Source organism: Convolutriloba macropyga, chromosome 2, assembly GCF_964194025.1.
Source record: "Convolutriloba macropyga chromosome 2, txConMacr16.3, whole genome shotgun sequence".
Classification (NCBI taxonomy): domain Eukaryota; kingdom Metazoa; phylum Xenacoelomorpha; order Acoela; family Convolutidae; genus Convolutriloba; species Convolutriloba macropyga.
This window is the reverse complement of record NC_134469.1, coordinates 18663619-18684937: the sequence shown is the minus strand read 5'-3', so window position 1 is coordinate 18684937 and position 21319 is coordinate 18663619. Positions and strand designations below refer to the sequence as shown.

Genomic DNA, 21319 nt, shown 5'->3' with positions numbered 1-21319 from the left:
TAACAATCTGAAAAAGTAAAGGTTCATCAACTTTACCGTTTTTGTTCTAGTTTTCGTCACTTTTTCGACGTTTTTCAAATTTGTATCTCTTTCGTTACTTAGCTTCATTTTTAAGTGATCTTCTGAATCGTTGTTGAACCGAACCAGGACTGTATTTTTTTAACGTTTGGACTTATGTCTTTAGAGCTGAATCAATATTTTTCAAAAGATTTTTTTTTACTTTTCACTGTTTGTGGTTCTCTTTCTTGTCTTTTTTGAAAAAATTCCTTTCAAAAAAGTATTTAATCTTCAATGGAGACAAAAATGAACATTTAATTATCTCGCAGTTATTATCTTGAAAATTTAATGGCTTCAACACTGCGGGTTTCGTAAAGTTGTTTGTAATTCTTCTCGTATTTTTTGTTATTTTATATTCTAGTGACTTAGTCACCTTAACATAATTTTAACAAGGAGGCTCGGTAATGTACGTTTACAGATAATTCTCCAATTCAGCTCATCCTCATTTTTATCATAATTGTATATCATATGAGTAAGAGATAGAAAATTATCAAAAAGTCATAAATTTTTCAAAAAGGTTTGTATGAGTAAAGTGTTCCTTCCAACTCAGATAACAAGTTTATAAGGCGTCAAACAAAACTTGAACAAAACAAATTAGTCAATATCCAGAATGACGTCAAAATTCTACAAAGACAAACGACAAATGCGGTTGAAAAACAAAGGTTCGATTACATTATTCGACAAAACCGTGTCAAAGCCGTTAAAACCAAAATAAACTCCGTAAAAAATTAAGAGATTGTTAGTTGCGCCTTTGTTGAGCATCAATAACAGGGTGTGTGTGTGGCCTCCGAACGGTGAAATTAGCTAACAGGTCAAAAAAAGAGAAAAAATTGGCAAAATTATAAAATACGGTTGAACTTTTAAAAAAGTAGTTATTTCAATTAATGAAAACCACTAAATATCAACATAAATCTCTAATAACGTTTATGGTCAATGATACTTTCCTCTGTAGACAATTAGATTTGTCATTATCCAAAAAATGTTGTGCTTCTAAAACAAACGACAAATACCGCCGAATAACAACCAACTACATTTTTCTGAAGCCGGTAAAATCAATGTTGAGATCCAATAACGTAATAATTGAACCGTGAGTGATGTGACAAGATAACATACAGACTAAAAAGAACAAAAATGGCAAGGTGACCAGAAAATTTTTTGTTTTTTTTCAAAGAAAATTAGTTTCATTTTCATATAAACATCAGCTATCAACTGAAATAACTAAATAGGCTAATCTTTTCTCCAATGGGAGCAATTGAGATGTGCCTGTTTTCAGAATTTTTCATACTTCTACAAAAAGAAAAACAAAAACGAAAAATTAAATCAAAGTTTGCAAAAAAACAGGTGGCAAAGCCGTTAAAGCACTCAGCAACGCACTATTACATTAAGTATTTTCAAAAGTGCGTTTTTTAATTTTCCTAATTTGATATGCGACATGTAATTAAGGAGACCTGGGAACATGTGGATAACAACGATCAGCGAAGTGCAAAGCAAAAAAATCTTTTGGAAAAAGTTGATTTCAAAATCATGACCAACATTAGCTGTGAAATGGAGTCCGTAGAAAGTGCCTTTGATAATCCATAAAAGACCGCCAAAACCTGTAAAAATCAAGAAATCCTGTACCACTGGAATAGGAAGAAAAATAAAGATATAATAACGAGGCTCCTTTCAATCTTGCCAGAAGACGGTGTCGAGGAAATTAAAACCATAAGCAATTCACTGAAAAAGATCATATGCTCAATTGTTTTTGCGAAGATGGGAAATTACCAAAAATCGATTTTTTCTGAAATTTCGTACTATCAAAGCCCGAACAATGCTTGAAAAACCAATTTTTTTTATTTTCAATTTTTTGAAAACATCATGCTAACGTTGAGTTATATGTTGAGCAAAAATAGAAAAAAGTGGCAAAGCTCAAAAAATCATTGTTTATTTTGAAAACAATTATTATCAAAACTCCAAAGGACCACAAGCTTTCCCTATAAAATTTGATCGGTTTTCTTCACATTCCCTAGAAGGTGGATTGGACCAGCCATTAGTGAGTTTTGAAATGAATGGTTTCTAATTCAAGTTAAAGCGAAAAAAAACTTTTAAAAAGGCAGAGATTGATTACCAAGCGAATTATTTTGGACTGCAAACACAACCATTAGAACAGAACTAACTTTGCGGTCGCTGCTGTTCCACTAGGAGCACGTAGTTTTTGCGAGTATCGTGATTAGTATTTTTTAAAAAAGATAATCGATATATCAAGAATAGTTAAATTATCAAAAAAACAGGCAATATTTTAAATCAAATTTACTCTCAAGGAAAGCGCTAGTAAAACTAGCAGTATGTGGACTTAACAAAGATTGTGTCAACATTTTTAGGTGTTTTTTCCTGCAATTTTAAACAGAGCGGACTAAAGAAGCCTAATTCGTGAAATTTGATGAAAACGAAAACAATTTGGTGAACAAAAACAACGAAAATGTTCATAAAAATATATATTTCGATAACTCCATGGAAGAAACAAATTCAAAAAATCTTTTTTTATATTTACGCTGGACTGGTTTTTCTAATAGTACTACTCCCAACCATCTACGATGAAAATATCGATCGGGCAAAACTCACTGAACATGATGAACCCATTTGAGTATATAGTTCCTCACCTACTAAATTGGGTCGGATCAAAAAAAAATTTGAACTCCATTGAATATCTATGATTCCAAGTGTCGCTGTCCAGAAAACCTAAAGTCTTTGAGCCTATTTAGTCTTTTTGTTACCAACCAACTTGAAGTAGAGATACAAAAATTTCATCTACATTTTCACATATTTGTTAAGTACAACAGAAAAGCAGGATGAGCCGAATTTTCCAACAACTGTTTTAGAATGTGAAACAATTTTATAGTTTAAAACGTAGACCTTCAACTAGCTTGTTTTCAAGCAAGAGTGCGACAGAATCAGGAAAACTGTCAAAGAGGTTAAGGTGGTCTGAATTATACAGATAAGTGTTCTAGAGATTCTACTAATTTTTTTAACTGCTCTCATACTGAGCAACATACATTACAATCCAATTAAAACGGCTATCATGGATTATGCTTTGATAGAAACTTAAAAAAAGCAAGACTTATATTGCTAAAATCAGCAGTATCCAAGTTGTTCATATAATGGCTGGTCATTAAACCAAAGGACACAGTAGGCACAAAATCAATTCTTATTCAATATTGTCAAGCAGAAAAAAATCTATCATGTTAATAATTAGCTTCAACAAAGAACAAATGAGATACAGAAATCAGCTTCATTGGAAAAAATAACTTAATAAAGATTTCATAAACCAATAAAAATGAATGACTTCTGCTCGCACTTATAAGCAGTCTAATTTGAGCATTAAAAATCAGATCAAAGGTAATAGGTGTTCACACAAGCTAGACAACCACGTCCAGTTAGTCTACAGATATCATCAAAGGATTGATCTAAAAGATTGATGGTCAGATCACATAAATACAATATGCGGTGAGCAAACAGAAGAAGAAGAACTCCCATTAATGCAAAAATATAGAAAATAAAAAGACAGTCTCAAAAAAAAATCTTAACATTTTGTCAATAGAAAACAGAACAAGAAAAAACGACCATTAGAATGACTTTTATACCAATATCAAAACCGTTTTGAAATTTAGGGCGTCAATTTAGAAATCGTGAACCAATTTCTACCATTTGATGCTTACAAAAGGTCAACATAAGTTCCAAATTTCAACCAGCAAGAAAACAACAAAATTAAAATCAATGAAGAGGAATAACAGCAATAAATCTACAAAAATGCTCGAATAGAAATATGCTCAGTCAACAGAAATAGCTATCAACTGGAATCACTAACTATTTCAGGTTACTTTTTCCAAAGTTATTCGTGATCCAAATTTGCAGCTGATATTTCTCGGAAACGTTAGTAATTACAATATGTAGTTGATCAGATAAATGACAAGTACATGCAAAAAAGATTGTCCATTCAAAGACGAATTTTGAGACGAATTCAAAGTAGAAAACACTAAGAATACTAAGACCACTGAATATATGCACAAATTTTTCTGATAAAAAAATTTGGAAAAATTTGTCTCGGTCAAAAATTGTATAAACAAATGAGGTTTACTCGACAAAAAATTGAGGGGCAAAAAATTTCTTCAATGTTTATATTTTTGAACAAAGCATGTTATAAGGTTGAGAGAAAACAACCTAGAATAAAATGTGCGCAGGGTATACGGGTATGCGGCAACTACTTTTTCAACGTTTACTTAGCCAAGTTGCAGGAAAGAAGAATGTGGAAACGGGTCATAATAGATGCCCAAATTGGAGAGCTCAAGACCAGTTGTTGTTATTGCTAGCACACTTGCAGTTAAAAGATTCTGTTTCGAATCCGGTACTTGTCCACTTTCAAACTAGTTGCGCCTGCATATAACCCCTAACAAAACTTAAAAACAATTAAAAGTTCAATATCAAAAAGTTGAATTATGTCTATAATTATTAAGAGAATAGAAACATCCTTAATTATAAGACAGTGGAAAAAACCCAACACAGTAAATTCTTAGGCAATCAAGTAGAGTCAATTACATAATAACTATTAACTATCGAATGAAAACAAAATTTTGTTTCATTTATAGTTCATTATTTGCATATGAAGACTTTATGTAATGTGATTAAAGGGAAAGACGTCGGAGATAAGAACAAAAACTATTCGAATTCAGAATTCAAATTTCTGTACAATTATTTATTGTCGCATTCATAGAGAATTTAAGCTTTTAACTCAAAAACTGAGACTTTTCACTAAGCAGACTCTGATACTGAGATAATAATTACAATTAAAAACAGTCGCAGCTCGAAAAATCACTAAATTTTCAGGAAAACAACCGGTTTCAAAGTAATTTAACGGCATAAACTATTAACTAAAAAATATTATATAGGTTCATCGAGAGTCTATCGATATTAAGAACAAGAAATATAAGGAAAAAAACGTGCAAAACCGACAGAAATTTAAAATATTTTCATCAAAAATAATTTGTTTTGCTTTGGAAGGTAGTCTGATTTCTGCAAGCTTGTTTTTTGCAGCAATTTGCAAGGCTCCTTGACGAGGGTGATATGAAGGAATTTTGAATTTATTTTGTGTCTTTGAAACCAGATGTCCAGTTAGCAATAAATGCCGCTTGCTGCATTTTCTACATCATACACATAATTTTTTTAACGATAAAGAAAATTTTGTCTAAAAGTACTTAATAATGTACAGTCCAAAAATAGGTCAGGCAAATTTTTGTTACCTAATTTTATTGGTTTATGATCCATATAATGAGAATATGGTAATACTGATAGCAGTGCTTTCGCGCAAGTAAATTACATTTCTAACACACGGGATAGAGTTTGATATAGGTTGAGAAAAATACTTATTCGAAAAAAATTAAAATTTGATAGTGAGGATTATCTCGTCTGGATTACTGTCTACTATATCTGCGATTGTTAGTTTGATTAATAAACATATTAATCTCTTAAGCACTCTCACCAGTGCAAATTTGACAGATAACCTCGGACAGAATAACTCGAAAACCCTCGCCGTAATGGACCTTGAAATATGTTGGTAAGAACTTTGCAAATTCTTGCTATAAGAAACTAATTTGGGTTAAAATAAGTTAGGCTTACCTAGGGAATTTCTTGTAATATCTTAGCAGGTAGTTGCAGTGTAGGATACAAAAGTTATTTTGTAAGATACAGACAAAAATTGTTATTTTACCACTAAGTATGATTGACTATAAAGCCTAGTAGACCTCCAGGTTGAGGTCCCAGACCGAACTGACCTCTGATCAGACTTTCTACATAAAATTATTCTTTGATAAGACCCTCCCAGACTGATGCAGCCACTGATCAAACCATCTCCGGCTGAAATTGCCCCTGATCAGACAAGTTCATGACCATTGTTTAGACTTTCGCGCTCTCTATAAATTTTCCAAACTATGCATTTCGGGCGCACAGTCCGCAAGTGTGCGCCCAAAGCTGGTTTGATAACAGTACGCTTCAGTCTGGGACCTCAATCTGGGCACAATCCTGCAATGTTTTTGTTTTAAACACTGTCATAAATGTCAGGATCCGTTTCATTTTGTAGCTAGTAAATTTGACCCTAGCGTTTTTGCTTGCCCGGAAAACAAGGTTGACACAATGTTGCCAATTTAAGATATTTCATAGATTAAATTTACATGACCAGCGAGTTAAGTCACGGTGAATTAAATTAAGAAATCCAGTTGACGTCAAATCGAAGTACAAATATTAAAATAAGTATATGAATAATAATGTGGCAACCAGAGATCTGCATCAAGTTTTGCCCTTTATGGTATTTCTACAATCTGAGTTGCGATATCAAAATTTGCTTGAGAGGGTGACCTGTTTCAGGGTTGAAGAGACGGGGTTGGAGCCACAGCAGCAGCCCTTCACTAATGGCATATCAAGTGAGGTGCAGATGTCAATCTCAGTATTGCAGACTCTGATAGCTCTGGTGGGAATTGTGGGCAACTCCGCCGTCATTTATGCATACCAGTCGAAAAAGAATAGAGTCACAAGCGAGAACCTCATCATGATACTGGGGGCTATTGATGTGATGTGTTGTATATATTGGGCAGTCTCCAACACGTTGAAAGGTTAAAATAAATTAACAGAATAACTCAGCCATCTCCCCTCCTTTTTTTACTCACACACACGCACACACACACACACACACACACACACACTCACACACACACACACACACACACACACACACACACACACACACACACACACACACACACACAAGCACACACGCACGCACACAATTGGACAAAACCATTACAGATTATCTTTATAGTTATAACCATCACGTTTTATCCAACCAGCGGTCTTACATTTTGTAGAGCTGATCATTGTCAATTTGAAAGTAAGCAGTAGATTTGCACCAGATGGAAATCTATCATGTGAATTCTCAACATATGAAATAGGTGGAGAAGACTATGTTCACTTGTAAATAAAGCTTGACACTCTTTTATAACCAGTCTCCAGGATCTGTACAAGATGTGTAAATCATTGACTTCGGCGCTTTATATATTTATCACCGTTATAATTGAAGTTCTCCTTCAGTGTTTTCCTTAGTCAGTTAGGAGCTAGATACGTCTATTTCGCGCTCAGAAATAAGTAGTTATATCCCTATAAAACTAAAGGCAGTAAATAGAGCTCAAATAGGGTCAGACTTGAATGATGTGACCACTGATTTTGCAAAACCTTACCACAAAAATGACCTCAATTGATGTAAACACAAAAATTTTATTCTTTTACAACATTTATACGAAAACAAATATGGTTGAAATGGCTACAACCCTACTAAATTGTTGCACAGTAAACACAAGAAAGTAATTTTTTTCGTTTATAGATATAACTCTAGAATTATTAAATGGAAACTATTTTCGAACGGTGCACAATCAATCCTTCTGAAAAATCATTCTCTTTACAACAACAGAATCGGCAATCGATATAGACATAGAACAATGTTATATAGTCAATATCACTCGTATTGAAAAACTTCGCCTTTTAGGTAGTACAGCTTTACAGTTTAGAACAAAGTATTTTAATCAGGAACAACAATAATTTCCTTCAATTGATACCAAATTTTCATAATTCACTCAAATAGCATTTACTTTATGATTATTAGATTTTTTACGCTTGACTCTTACATAAAAACTATATTGTTTATACGCGATAGCATAACTCGCTAATACGCTTCTTTAATATATGGTACTTTTTACTTCTTTCTGATTGTCAATTTGAAATTGTACACGGTGTTAAACGAGAATCAGACAGCTCACCCAGATGCCCATTTCAAACAGTGTTTGAAATCAATTGATCTTCCCAAACTGTTGGAAAATTGCCTTCTTACAGAGTAGATTGAGATCAGAGCAGATCCATTCATTAAGTAGACGTTTTTGAGGTTTGCGAACTCCATCTCAACATCATCTAGAGTTCGTCTTTGTTTTCTCTGAAAATGATGGAAATTATCCCTGGTCGGTTTCGCATTTTATTCTTGCAAGATTTTTCCAATTTAACATCCAAACAAATACCAAAAAAGCCGGTTGCGGAAATAAACCCCTCTTAACGAGCTGCGCATTTAACGCGTTTGGCCATGCCTCGCGGGCCATGGCCATGCCTCAGCGACCCGTAGGACTTGATATGAAACTATCACAACCGAACAAATAACGACCGAAATTCGATTTTAAAATGGGGGTTTATTTCCGTGGGGGTTATTTTCCGTGAGGGTTTATTTCCTATCTAAAGTTAAGTGGGTTTTTTTTCCGTGGGGGTTTATTTCCTAGACCCCAAAAAAGCTAGAAAATGCTAGAAGATGCGTGCAAAAATTTTTGTTTAGCTTAGAGCGATTGAATGACGCGAGTTTCAAAGGAGGTTCTAACATTTCAGCTATGTAATTAGCTCAAAATATTGTTGTTCTAGTGTTCTACGACCACTTCTTCCCTCTGTACCTGTGTCTGCCAGACAACTTCATGCAGTCATTCTTCACTCTAGTGTCCATGCAGATGATGGTTCTCACTGCCGGTAACAGGTCAGTTCAACAAATCTTGATGTTCCTGGCACTTTTCAAGCAACGTTTAGATAAGTAAAGGTGGGTTCAGGAAAGATAAAATACTTACCGCCAGAAATTTTCCGGTAAGTTGAGGTGACTTTCAGGTGAATTAAACAGGAAAATCAAGGGAACATGTAGGGTCAAAAACAAAAGTTACATTCCTCAAACAACTATTAAAATTGCTCATGATACTCTAGTTGAAAATTTCGTTAGTCCAATTATTCATATTTTTTGGTATTTAGTGTGATGTCAAATAAAGCACATAACTTAAATTAATTCAATTGATTATAGAAAAGTTCCCTTCAATCAAAATCAAAACTGTAAATTTTTGAAAAACAACCTATTTTATTCGTTTAAGGAGTATCACTTGTGACAGAAGATTCGAAGCTCAAAAACCGGCGTGTGCCAGATAGTATTTGACGCATCAGTGCATTTTTTAAATTTTAAATTTTAAAATTAAAATTTTAAAATTTTAAATTTTAAAATTTAAATTAAAATTTCAAATTTCGCGGGCAGCTTTCCCGTTTCGTCGGTGAGATCCAATCTATCAACTGCTGCTTCTCGTGGATGCAAAATTTTGGTGGAGTTATATGGAAGGCATTAAAAATGACATTTAGTCTCAGCAAATTGAAAACTTTAATGAAGCTTGTCTATTTTTCAATATTATTCTATCTCAATTAGTTAACCAAAAAAATTGTATGCATATGAGCAGCAGATGAAAACTTTACCTCCTCCAATGTCTCAAAGTCTAGAGCGGGATTTTTTTCAGAGGCTTTTTTTGACATTTCAGTTGATTTCTTACAAATAGCTCTTGCTCTTAAGTTTGCTGGTAATTTTCTGCATTCGGAGAAAATAGCACACAAAAATAAGTGATCCAGGTTGGTTATTGAATTTCTTTCAAAGTCAGATTTTGAGGCAATAGTAGTTAAGGCAATAAGCATAAGATAAAAAATTAAATAAACAGATCAGCTTGCACTTCAAAAAAGCAAATCCGGCGAGTTTTTAATGAAACTAGGTAACAAGTTGACAAAATAAGAACAAAAAGGAGCCAAGTTCAAAATTCTCCTGAACTTTTCAAAGTCAAATAGTTCAAAAGTCATGGCACTTATAAAACTTCTACTAAAAAAATAAATACATCCACAAATAATTCATTAGGAAGTGGATGAGATCTGTTGTTATTGAGAGTAAGTAGTTTACTGCAAAATAAGATCAAATAAGGCCAAAACTCAAGGAAGCCATTGATATTTTTAACCCTCAGCTAAAAAGATTACGTACATTCATTGAACAGTGAACACGTTTAAACATCAATTAGGCCTATTTTTAAATTTAATATCTGAAAAGAAAACAAAAGAACCAAACAAAAGTATCAAAAAATCACAATTTTTTATGGAAACACATCATCCAAGTTTTAAAATAGCGCCAAAGTCAAAAAACCAACATTTAAAGAAAAAAGTTCGATAGAGACATTAATGTTTGCTTCGAACAAAAGTAGATAGGGGCTCTTTCAATTTTTTGAGCCCCTATCAAAAGTAGATAGGGGCTCAAAAAATTGTTGCAAGTTGAGAAAAAGAAGAACAGAATGGCAAAGTTCAAAAATACGTCACATTGAAAACGAATGAATTGAAAGTCTATAAAGACACGAGTTAAATGAACACATTGGATAGATTCAATTTTATCAGGATAACAATCTATTAAGATATGTCATTATTCAGAAAGTGATATACGTCTACAAAAAGAACTGCAACTACAAACAAAAAAGAAAAACTCAGTTAAAGTTCGCAAAAATTCTTCTCAACTACTAATAATACTCTTCAGTTTCAGGAAAACTATTACTAAACTATTAATATAAAAAAAGTCGAAAAAAAGTTCAATTGAGGAGATTGAGATTGGAGATTGGCATTATTTTGAGGAATCATTTTAACTTTTTGCCCGTTTGTCAGATAAATACAAAACTAATCTCTCAATTTCTGCTTTTACAATTTAGGTGATCATTGGAGACTTAAGTTCTATCAATTCTCAAATAATTCTCAAATCGGAGAGAGTATTTTGGGATTTGGTTGTTTTAATGCTGAGTTATTTGAACTGGTTTCAATGAGAGGGAAAGCTGCTACAGTAATATGACTGAAGAAAAGAGACAAAAATAGGCACGAAGCAGTTCCTTTCAAATAACTCTGTTACTCGGAGCTGAAACTTTCCGTTTTCAGCTCACTCACGTAAAAGGGTTTGGTGTCTATTTTGTTACTCAATACTTTTTTAATTACAAGGGCTATAATCGCACATTTTATCAGGATGCTACTTATCATTAAGTTCACTATGAGAACTATAAATGTCGAACAAATTTTCTACTGAAACGATTTTACTTGTGGTTTAGGTTCATAGCAGTTGTCTACCCACTGAAATACGGCACTCTGTTCTCGAGCAAGAAAGTGGCGAGAATAGTAGTGGGCATCTTTGCCGTCAGCGTCATCCAATCATCTTTATTCACCCCTTTATGCTTCTATTTTCACGGATTATTCCCCGAATACGACAGCTTTTTCCTAAATTTGAGTAACCGATACTGGACAGTTAGTACATCTGCTTGCTACTTTATAATCATAATCGCTATTTCATTTTTCTCATACCGCTCAGCTGTCAATTTGAAACAAAGCATCAAAACAGCCGAGAAATTACGTCAAGGACCTGAAAGATGCCAGACTAGCGCGTCCCATTCACCCGCTGCCAGTTTTCACGGCGATTTCACACCCAAGAAGCAAACTGACGAACATGACAATTTGGACCCGAATCAGAACAGTTCCAGTTGCCAAACTGAGCCACATCCAGAAAAGCGGGCCGTCAATTCGTTTTTACAGGCCGGAAAGAGTTTGGGAAACAAGCTGGCAGTTACAATGCAGAAATCGGGAACTGGCGAAAGCGAAACTAGTATCACTAGTCATAACCACGAGTGCTGTTCCTTGAATGAAACCGGCGGACCCAATTGTAAAAAAGTAAGAAACGAAAACTATAGAACTGAGCTTTTTAAAACTCATCGAGGAAGAAATTATCATATTTGGTTGCACAAGTAAAAATCATGGTTACTTGTTCAACTCGAATAATGCCTTGTTCAGCTGCCTGTAACATTGGGTCATTCTTTTCTTTATTGATTGCTGATAAAAAAAACTTTTAGAAAAAAATTAGTCGTGCTAGTTGAAGGCTGCAATGAAAAGGAGCAAAGTACTTGCGGGCAAAATGCTGGCCTTTTTATCATCTATTTTTTCTCCTAAATTGCTCATTTTTCGAGCTTGGAGGACCCAATTGTTTGTGCCCATAGCATAGGTTACTGGATAAAAAACAAAATAACAGCTGTCAGAAACCCCATCTTTTTCTGCCGATTTGTTAAATTTCCTGCCAAATGGCTTATAAAATATCGCAACGGGCGGGGGACAAAATATATTTTTTATAGACACTAGCAACCAGTTCGAGTTACTCGGGGCTTCGACAAAATTAAGTATTTTCAAAAACTGCAAAAATTGAAATGTTTTGCAGAAACAAAAATATAAAGCAAGGGTAAAATTTTTTATTAACCCAAAGATTAGTGAAATCGAATAAAAATAGCGGTAGCAAAAGTCCCCTATTTGTGGCGCATTTCATGTCTATCAATATATTGGCCAGTTTCCTACCAAAATCACGAAAATCTAAAATCAGGATATCAATTCTTTTATTAAAAATAAAATTCACAAAAGAAATTGAGCAAAAGAGAACAGGGGATAAACGCACTGAATTGAAGGATAAAATTTGAAAGATTTGTTATTCTTATCAATTTAATGCCTGATTTGTTTCATTAATATAACACCAAACTATTGCTCAAAGTTGTTAAAACTAAACAAAGCATTTTAAAATTAGAAAAAAGTAAAACTTTTGAACCTCTGTCAATTTTTCTAATAAACTTTGATAAAAAAAACAATTTCTTTCACAGACATTAATTTCGTGTGAACATTTTTTGTTTGGTTTTAATATTAAAATCTATTGCGCCCATTGTTCAAAAAGAGCCAACACAACAATTTTTTTTCACTGAAGGAACGTCATTTTTAAATTTGTCTCTCCTATCAAGACTGAGAGTTTTTCATATGCTGTTTTAAAAACCGTGGAGAGTTTTTCTTGATTGCGACTTCTTGTTGTTGCTTATCTCTGGCTAACCGTATTGGCAGTTGTTAGTGGTCATTGTTATGGCTGGAGAATTGCCTTTTCGGTACAGTTTTTGTTCATTTTTCGTGACTAAAGAGTTTGTCTCAATTAAGTTTTGAATTGAATTTGTTATAGGTAATTGAGAAACTCTAAAACCATTGATTCCGAAGTTTGCCGATTTTGACTTGTCTCGTATTTTATACATGTGCTCATTTTTGACGCTTGAGGAGAATAACAAAATATCTGTGCGCAACACTTCCGAGAGTCCTCCTCCAGAGGAGAAGTTGCATCACGGCATGATTCGGGTGATTCCTCTCTAAAGCTTCGGTGACGTGTAAGTGTGAACGGCTAGTTTTTGTTTTAATCTTGATAGCTAGTTTATCAGGTTTTTCATATCTCTGGGTTGTAATTCAGTACTTGTCACGCTGTTATCTTTTTTTGAAAAGTTGGTGATTTACGTTTGCAGGTCAAATCTAAAGCTATGCAAAGAGATCTACGACTGACAAAAGCCCTGCTTGCAGTTGCAATTGCATACATTATATGTTGCACTCCCTACACAGTGTACATTGTGGTGTTCCGACTGTTGCCAGACAATCTGCTGATGAAAGTGTCCCCTTTGACACAGATAAGCTCAAAGTTGTTCACATACACGCTCTACCTGTGCAACTACGTCATCAACCCCTTCACCTATCTCGTGTTTAACGAGTTCTTCCGAAGTCGCATCAGCGAGTTGCCGTTCCTGTCATTTCTTGCAGCAGACAAGGTTAGAACCCAGATTACATTAAACTATTAATAGTTACCTTGAATGTTCAGGCTAAAATTAAGGCATTTTAAGGGTGAGTTTCAGGTATTTTTCAGGTTTTAGAACTTAAAATTTGAGATCATTTTTGCAAGTTTTTCAGGTAAATTTAGGTCATTTCAATTTTACTGTTCAGGTGTGTTTTACAAGTGAAGTTAATGTATGTTCAGGTACAAGTTCAGATGTTGCCTCCTTAACTTTTCGGGTAAATTTCAGGTAAACTTGAGGTGAGCTAAGGCAAGTTTAGATAAGCCAGTACTGCCTGAACGTTTCAGGTAAGTTAAGGTGTTTTTTTCAGGTAAACTTACCTGAACTTTATTTAGCGTGAAGTCATTCTTCAAAATTCTCAGCGTTAACTTCTAGCATATTCTTTGACTGAAACAGTCACATCTATTCTCGGATCGAGGTTTACATCGTTAAAAATTGATGAAAAGAGTGGAAAGAGTGATCGGTTTATTTGCAAAGTTTAGTTGAGGTAAAAATGTGAATTAAGATTAAAGCCCAGCTGTAGGAATTTGTGATGAAGACGGAAATTAACTTTAAAACAATAACAGTGATAAAGAGTATGTACATGTCACATTTTGCTCTGAAATTCTCTGATTCAGACTCTGATTCAGACCCTGAATCAGTCTCTGATTTTTTTTGAATCAGACTCCGAATCAGACTCTGAATTATTCTGATTCAGACTCTGAATCAGACTCTGACTTTTGTCTGAATTAAGTTAAAACCATAACTATGCTCGGGCGCCAAGCTAGGTATTACCATTCCTTTCGTTTAAAAATATAAATTCATACAAAACCTGTAGAAATTGAAGAAACTTATATAATGTGTTGTCGGAAGCTTTATCAAGTCAAGTTAAAATTGAACTATTTAGATTTTCCAGTATGATATGTGTGGTTTGAACCCTCCTCCTTTTTGATTCCGGGCTGGGGACCGGCAGTGGTGTAGTTATTGAAATAAAATCTGGGAAAACGTATAGCATGGTAAAAAAACTTATATTTGACTCAAACATGCTATTGTTTTAAAATTTTCTCTTTAATAACTTTTTGACCAGGCAGATTAAAGGCACCAACTGGCGACCGAAGCAACAGGAGGTTAGTATCAACAAAATGCGAATGCGGCTACGGCTTTTAGCATTTGATAAGTACTTCCGGAGACATTGAAAAAAGTTTGAAATTTACAATTTGTTTCTATTCGATTATTGTCTCTGATCTCCAAAGGTGCTCAGAAAAAACTCTAGAATATCTTGTAACGTTGTTTTAAGCTACAGTTATGACCATTGTAGTTCTTCTAACCTTGAATTCAACGTGCTACATTGAAATCAGTTCTGAGTACCAAAAGTCTTTCGGGTTTTATTATTTTCCCCAAAAAAGGTGTTCATAAAGCGATAAATTGCCAAAAAAGCACTTAAATAACGGTTAAAAAAACCAATCAGAAGTTTTTTCTATTTCTCTGCTTTGTTGTGAAAAGTTTCTGGTTTCAAGAGCTCATTCAGAAATGCATTGTGAATTTTCTGACTCAGAGCTAATTCAGAAATGCATTCTGAATGAATTTTTTTCAGATTCAGAGAATTTCAGAGGAAATAGATTCTGAAATTTACTCCGATTCAAAAAGGTTTCAAAATCAATACAGAAATTGTTCTAAAAACTTTCTGAATCCGTACTGAAGCTTAATATTATTCTGAAAATTTTCTGATTCTGTTCTGATACCAACTGAATGAAAGGTACGCGCCATGATCTGTAAGAGGGTATAAAATTCTTAGTTATAGAGCGAAGAAGAAGGACGTAATTTTTTTGTGAAATTTTCTATTTTCAATAAAAAATATATGAACTAAAAGAAAACATTTTGGGAAATTCTCAACGGTAACTATTTTTATGTCATCTTTATTCCAATTTCCAAAACGAAAGGAAGAAGTTAAATTTGCTGTAGGACACAAACAACATAACAGCAAAGATTTGCCTTTTTTCAAGGGTGTTTACAAAGGTGACGTTGTTTTCTTTAATACTTATTTTTCGCAGTCTTTTTTAGTTTGAGGAAAGCGAAAATACGATCATTTTTTAATAGCAAAATATAGCATTCAATGACACAACACATTTCAACAGATTGGTTAGATTATAATGCATTCATGCTTACTTTGAAACTTAATTGAGCAGAAAAAAGATTGATTGTAATGTTTTTGCTACTTAACACGTTCTCTATCTTTGTGAAATTAGGAAACAACCTTTAGTTAGTCTTTGTCAGTTTTGGTTTTCAAAAACATATTGAGAGCGAAACGAGTTGGTCTGGGCAAGCATGATAATTTTTTTGTCTTCTGCATGCTATTTTTTTCTCCGAATTTTATTGTCAATTCTATAGAGAATTTTTTATTTTAATTTCTTTTTTTGAATAATTTTTTCTCAATTGAATAAGCATAGATGGCTCTTGGTTTATCTAATTATTTTGATATCGTTTTGGAGCCAACAGTAAAAAATCGACTATAAAAATAATATTCTAAGTTTGATTAGGCAGCGAGAAAACAAAAGCTCCCAGATCTCAGTTTTCCAAAAACTTTAATTAGGCAATTCATCGTCTTCTGACAATATAATTATGTACTGTGCTCTTGGCTGTTAACAGGTGTCGATGGTAAAATACTTAAATTAGAAACTAAAAACTAAATTCTACAGTTCAATAGCATCAGGTTATATTCTCTGTCAATATGTTGAAACAAAAAAAGAAAATTTTATCTGAATCTAACTCAAGCACCCCCAATTTTGGAACAAGAATTATTCAACTAAGTTTATTTCAAATTAGGTCCCTAAGTATAGAAATTGCCTCTTGTACTTAAGCTCTACTAACAGCGCTTTTGTTGTCCCTCAATTTTTAACCGATTGATGAACCACAGCCAAGCATCAATAACTGCGCGCTTCTTTCTCCAACAATAAATCAAACTCTGCCAAACAACTTTATTACAGATTCTAATTAGAGCCTCGCGCTCAGTTGCTCCGACAAAATAACGCAGCGATGCCTAAAAACTACCAAAAGAGCCTCTCGCTATGGTAAACTATGCCAAACAATTGCCTATTAACTGGCAGACGAGTAGCAATTCCTGCGCTCCGCTTACACTGCAAGCCGCATATATACTGAGCCGAGCACACAAATTGCTCACATTAGCTAAATATTCAGGCTGCTCTAATATTATGGGTTGGTTGGTTGAAAACCAATTATACTGATGCCGTAGTCTTATGTTGTGTTAAATGTCGATACGTACTAATTAATTGTCAAGTTGGCTGGAATTCTTGGGCAAAGTAAAAAATATCCGACCAAAATGCATTTGCAGTTTTTTGTCTACTCAAGTCGTGTAGGGGGTAGAAGATTTATCCAGCCTAATCAGGCTTTTGTTGAGGCCCTACGTACACAATATTATACGTGCCGTTCATAGATACTCAAATTGAGTGGTTTCTGATTTTACCCCAAAATAATCTCTTTTCTCCTAAGTGTTAATAGCTACCCACCTGATAAAGTAGGTACTTCCAACCCTGGTATTCAAAAAACTCGAGGGTCACTAAGGTTGATGGTTTTTACAGTTGCGTACCAACATATGGGCTTCGCAAAATCTGTGTGTGGCGTTTACAAATTTTCAGTCCCGTCTCATGAAAAAATTCTGATTTTACTAAATGTTGCTATTTTGCAAAACTTCGTTTTCTTTCCGTTAGAATGGACGTTAACGATTACCAACGGCTTTTACGTTGCAGTAAGCCTTTAGCAAGCGGCATCTCGTTTCTATTCTATACAGAACGCAATTTCAACAAATTCCCTGTGTAATGGGCTGTGGTTCGTAATTCGCTATAAACAGTTTGTGAACACCAGTCGTTTAGAAATTGCTCTTATTTTGCTGTTGTTAGGCGTCATGGGGGCTAGGTTACTCCCACTTAAATTAATCAAATGGTTGAAGAGGTGGCTTCATAACATGACAGCAACTTCGATGATAATTTTTTGCGATAGCAATTCAGTAATTCCAGTCTTCATAATTTCAATACTTATGATAACAGTTTGGGCCATGTTCCCACTAATTCTCATTTAGTGAAAGCCAGTTTCTCCATCTTCGATAGAATGTCTTGGGCTAATAGGAGATCGGGATGAAACAGTTTTAACTAAATTTTTTCGCACTCCGTTCTTCGTTACATGCGTTAGTGAGCCTAGTCAGCTTGATGACTTGCTTTCCAGTCTACAGTCTATTTTTTCCGTGAGGTTTTCACATGCTCACAGCTAATATGTTGTCCCCTAACTCTCAGAAAACCTCAAAAATAGTTCATCCCTAAACTATCAATCGCTGTGGTTTGAGCTCATTGGTTACGATTTTACAGTAAATTAGTCGCGAAGTAACGGTAAACACCTCAAAGCTTTTTTTTTCAGTCGGGACGAACTATACCTCAGATAACAAACAATTGTTTTCGTCAATTTTGCTTGTATAATTTTAATTAATGTTGCGTCTTTTTGTGTACCAGGCGGCGAGAGAGGAAGAGGAGGAGAACATGATGGGTTGCAATGAGCCAGAAGAACGACCAACTCAGCCCACGACAAGCACCGCAGCAGCAGCAGCAGCCACTGCTGGTAAGAGCCACTGTGGAAACTACAAGAAGGTAGTCCTCATCAGTCACACAATCCCAGACCAGAACAGACGAGAGACACTTATATCCGAACTGCAGAACACTGCCAACCGAACTGCTTAAACAACTATACTGCTTTTTTATCCATATTTTTCTTTTCTTTTCCCCAAGACACTTTTCGCCATTCTATGAGCTTGAAGTCTAAGTAAGTTGTCTAAGGGTCGAAGTGTATAGTATTTAACCATTTCAATATCCGCGTGAGCTGACTTGACTATAACGTTCATTATCATAAGTTACAATTTCTAGTTAAACAGCATGGCAAAGAAATGTTTTCAGATCTTTTCGCGCATGATTTCAGCGCATTTGAAAGATTTCAGCGCAATATTATCTGTAATTTTTTATCAGAGTTTTTTCGGAAAATCAGCGTATTGCTTTCATAATTATACAAATTCTTCGACTCGGGTGGCAGGATCTGAAATTTGTATGCATCCCCATCAGATTGGCTGCTGAAAGGATGGGGTTGGATTAGTGCTAGGTGGACCCCTTTGAAGATTAAGCACGTCAATAAAGCATAATAAGTCATGCTTTAGAGTGAAAACAAGATCTAGAATTCTAGAACAAAATCCCTACAAAATCAAGAAATCTCAAGTCTAAAGTCCAGAAAAGGAATTTTGTCTTCAAAATATTCTGAAATTTTCTGCAGAGCTGTACATTGACATGTATTACGGCAAATTAATGGAAATCTTGTACCTGTATTGCGCGTTTCAATACAGGTAGATACAGGTACTTGTACATGTCAGATATAATTGTATGGGCGGGAAAACTTTCAATAAAATTGTCAAAAATTTGTCAATCGGGGAAAAGAACCTTTTAGGAAAGTTTAACTGTTAGTGGTTTCAATTTGAATTGCAATGAACTAAATGTAATTTTCGTGCTACATTTATGGCAGTTGAAATTCACGCCAATATTTTATCAGTGTTTCATTGTTCCCATAACGTTAATTATAGCAATGATGATTGTACTTTTCGGTTCTTCATGGGCATCGACTATTTTGGTCAATGTCAGATAAAATTCCGAAGTGAAACGTCGATTTTCAAAATAGTTTATTGTTGACATGTAAAATTGTTCCTTAGTGCTTTAAATTTTGGTCTTGTACCATTCAGCTAAAAATGTTGGCCCTCTGGAAAAATTTGAAAGATTAGCAGCTAAAAACTTAAAATTGTTACTTGTAATAACTTAGTGCCATGATAAGAATGCTAGCCATCATGCCATCGTATTAGGACGGCCCAATTTGCCCCACCAATGCTCAAGAACTACCAAATCTCGAAAAAGATTCGAATTAGCATGGTTAAATGGTACAATTAATGGTTTTAGTTCTTGGGAGCTAAAAGAAAAAATCAAAATAGTCTCAAATAGTCCCAAATTGCAAAATACTCCCAGACAAAAGAGTCCCAGACAAAATTTGAAAAAAAAACTTTTTTAACCATAGCAGTCGTAATAAGAGAGTTAAACGAATGTTACAAAACTGCCTGGAGCGTAGTTAGTTAAGTTATTAAGTGTAATTAATTGTTAGTCCCGAATGGCAAAATATTGCTAGAAAAAACAGTTCTAGACAAAACAGTCCGGAAAAAGCAGATAAACTAACCAAAACAAAATAATCCCAACTAAACATAGAGTGAAATATATGCACGAATCATTTGGTGCTAGGACAATAGATCGAAAGACAACAAATCAAAAGCGAAAATTGGGACAATAGATTGAAACTTAAACTATTTAAGTTGCGTATTGACCATTCAGATTTGAGCGCTCATTTATTATACAGCATATAACCTGTTGTGTTGTGATATTTGGTTCGGTTGGGATTGATTCATATCAAGTCCCATGGAACGCTAAGGCATGGCCATGGCTAGCGAGGCATGGCCATAATATGGTAATTATATTGCAGCTCGCAAATAATGCTTAATTTCAACCAATAAGAATAGAGATTAATTTTCTATCTTTTGTCCCAATATTTCTGTTGTCCTTTTTGTCTATTGTCCGTTCATCGAATCATTTAGGGCTGCAATTGCTCGGTTATAAGGCTCGTCAAAAATTGACTGGCTTTCATTTTTAAATATTAGAACACTGTATAAGTAGAGTCACTCATTTTTAAACCGTTTAATTGGATGGCAAATCGCAGCAAATTTCTTTGAAAGTTGAAACTTTCTATCACTCTGGCAAACCTCAATTTTGATTATTCGAGTTTGCATTCAAAAAATTCAAGTTTTGCGCTTCAATTTATATATGGACTATAAATCAATTGTTGAGAAATGAACCCGCCTCGGGCAATTAGCAAAAAAATAAACGTTCGCTTTCAACGTTTTGCAACTAATCATAACTGAAGTTGCTGATTTTTTAAATAATACGAATATGGATCTTTAAACATTTCAGTACAGAGGCATACCTCTTCATGCAGTCACGTTTGACATTTTTGCAAGAGTGAATGTTTCCTATGTTAATAATGTTGACAAATAGAGCGGAACTCACTTATTTTCGTCAATTTTACAAACTTTGGGCAAAAAACGAGTGGCGTCCGAAAAATTGACTTTTGGTATACTTAAAACATGGGGAAACAACTATTTGAAGTATTTGATTTGAATTAAAATGGCAATGACTCGCCAAAATAAGGAAAATACCATTAGATATACCACTGCATTTAAGTGCGATCAAATTCAAATTTTCCAGAGGGGTTCACATTGAGAAAATTTTTAATTGCTGTTCATGTCAGCTTTACTTTGCATGAATTGCATATATTGCTTGAAAACGTCTTTTGGACAATTCGAGTACTAATGCGTAGTATGCTATTATAAGAAAATGTAAAGACAGGTTCAATAAAAGTGTTTCTTGTGATTTCTTTGCTATTAGATTTAAATTGCTCAAACTTCTCTTTTAATAATGAGATATTCTACGCTGATATTCAGTCTAAAAACTATTACAAAAATTAGTGCATAGAAATAACTTTTTGTATGATCAATGTTTCAATAAATAGCCGGAATTAAAGAAAGGATTTCGAAAGTTGTAAGCAAATGTGTCAATGTGTTTAAATGGAATTCAAAAATTGTGAAAAGAATT

The 21319-nt window shown here is 34.2% G+C and overlaps 1 protein-coding gene across 6 annotated transcripts in view; it reads left to right on the top strand.

Moving 5' to 3' along the window:
• LOC142357620 (uncharacterized) overlaps positions 1-18425 on the top strand; it is a 171817-nt gene extending 153392 nt beyond the window's left edge. For 5 of the 6 annotated variants that reach the window (XM_075409201.1, XM_075409185.1, XM_075409194.1 and 2 more), the window contains 5 exons: positions 6451-6695; positions 8533-8641; positions 11034-11646; positions 13290-13586; positions 18107-18425. In XM_075409201.1, the coding sequence (XP_075265316.1) occupies positions 6451-6695; positions 8533-8641; positions 11034-11646; positions 13290-13586; positions 18107-18331 (1489 nt within the window). In that variant the 3' untranslated portion in view covers positions 18332-18425. Of the gene's footprint in view, positions 1-5565; positions 5645-6450; positions 6696-8532; positions 8642-11033; positions 11647-13289; positions 13587-18106 lie in introns of those variants that run through there. The other variant, XM_075409210.1, reaches the window with a different exon arrangement.
• Positions 18426-21319: the final 2894 nt, after the last annotated feature.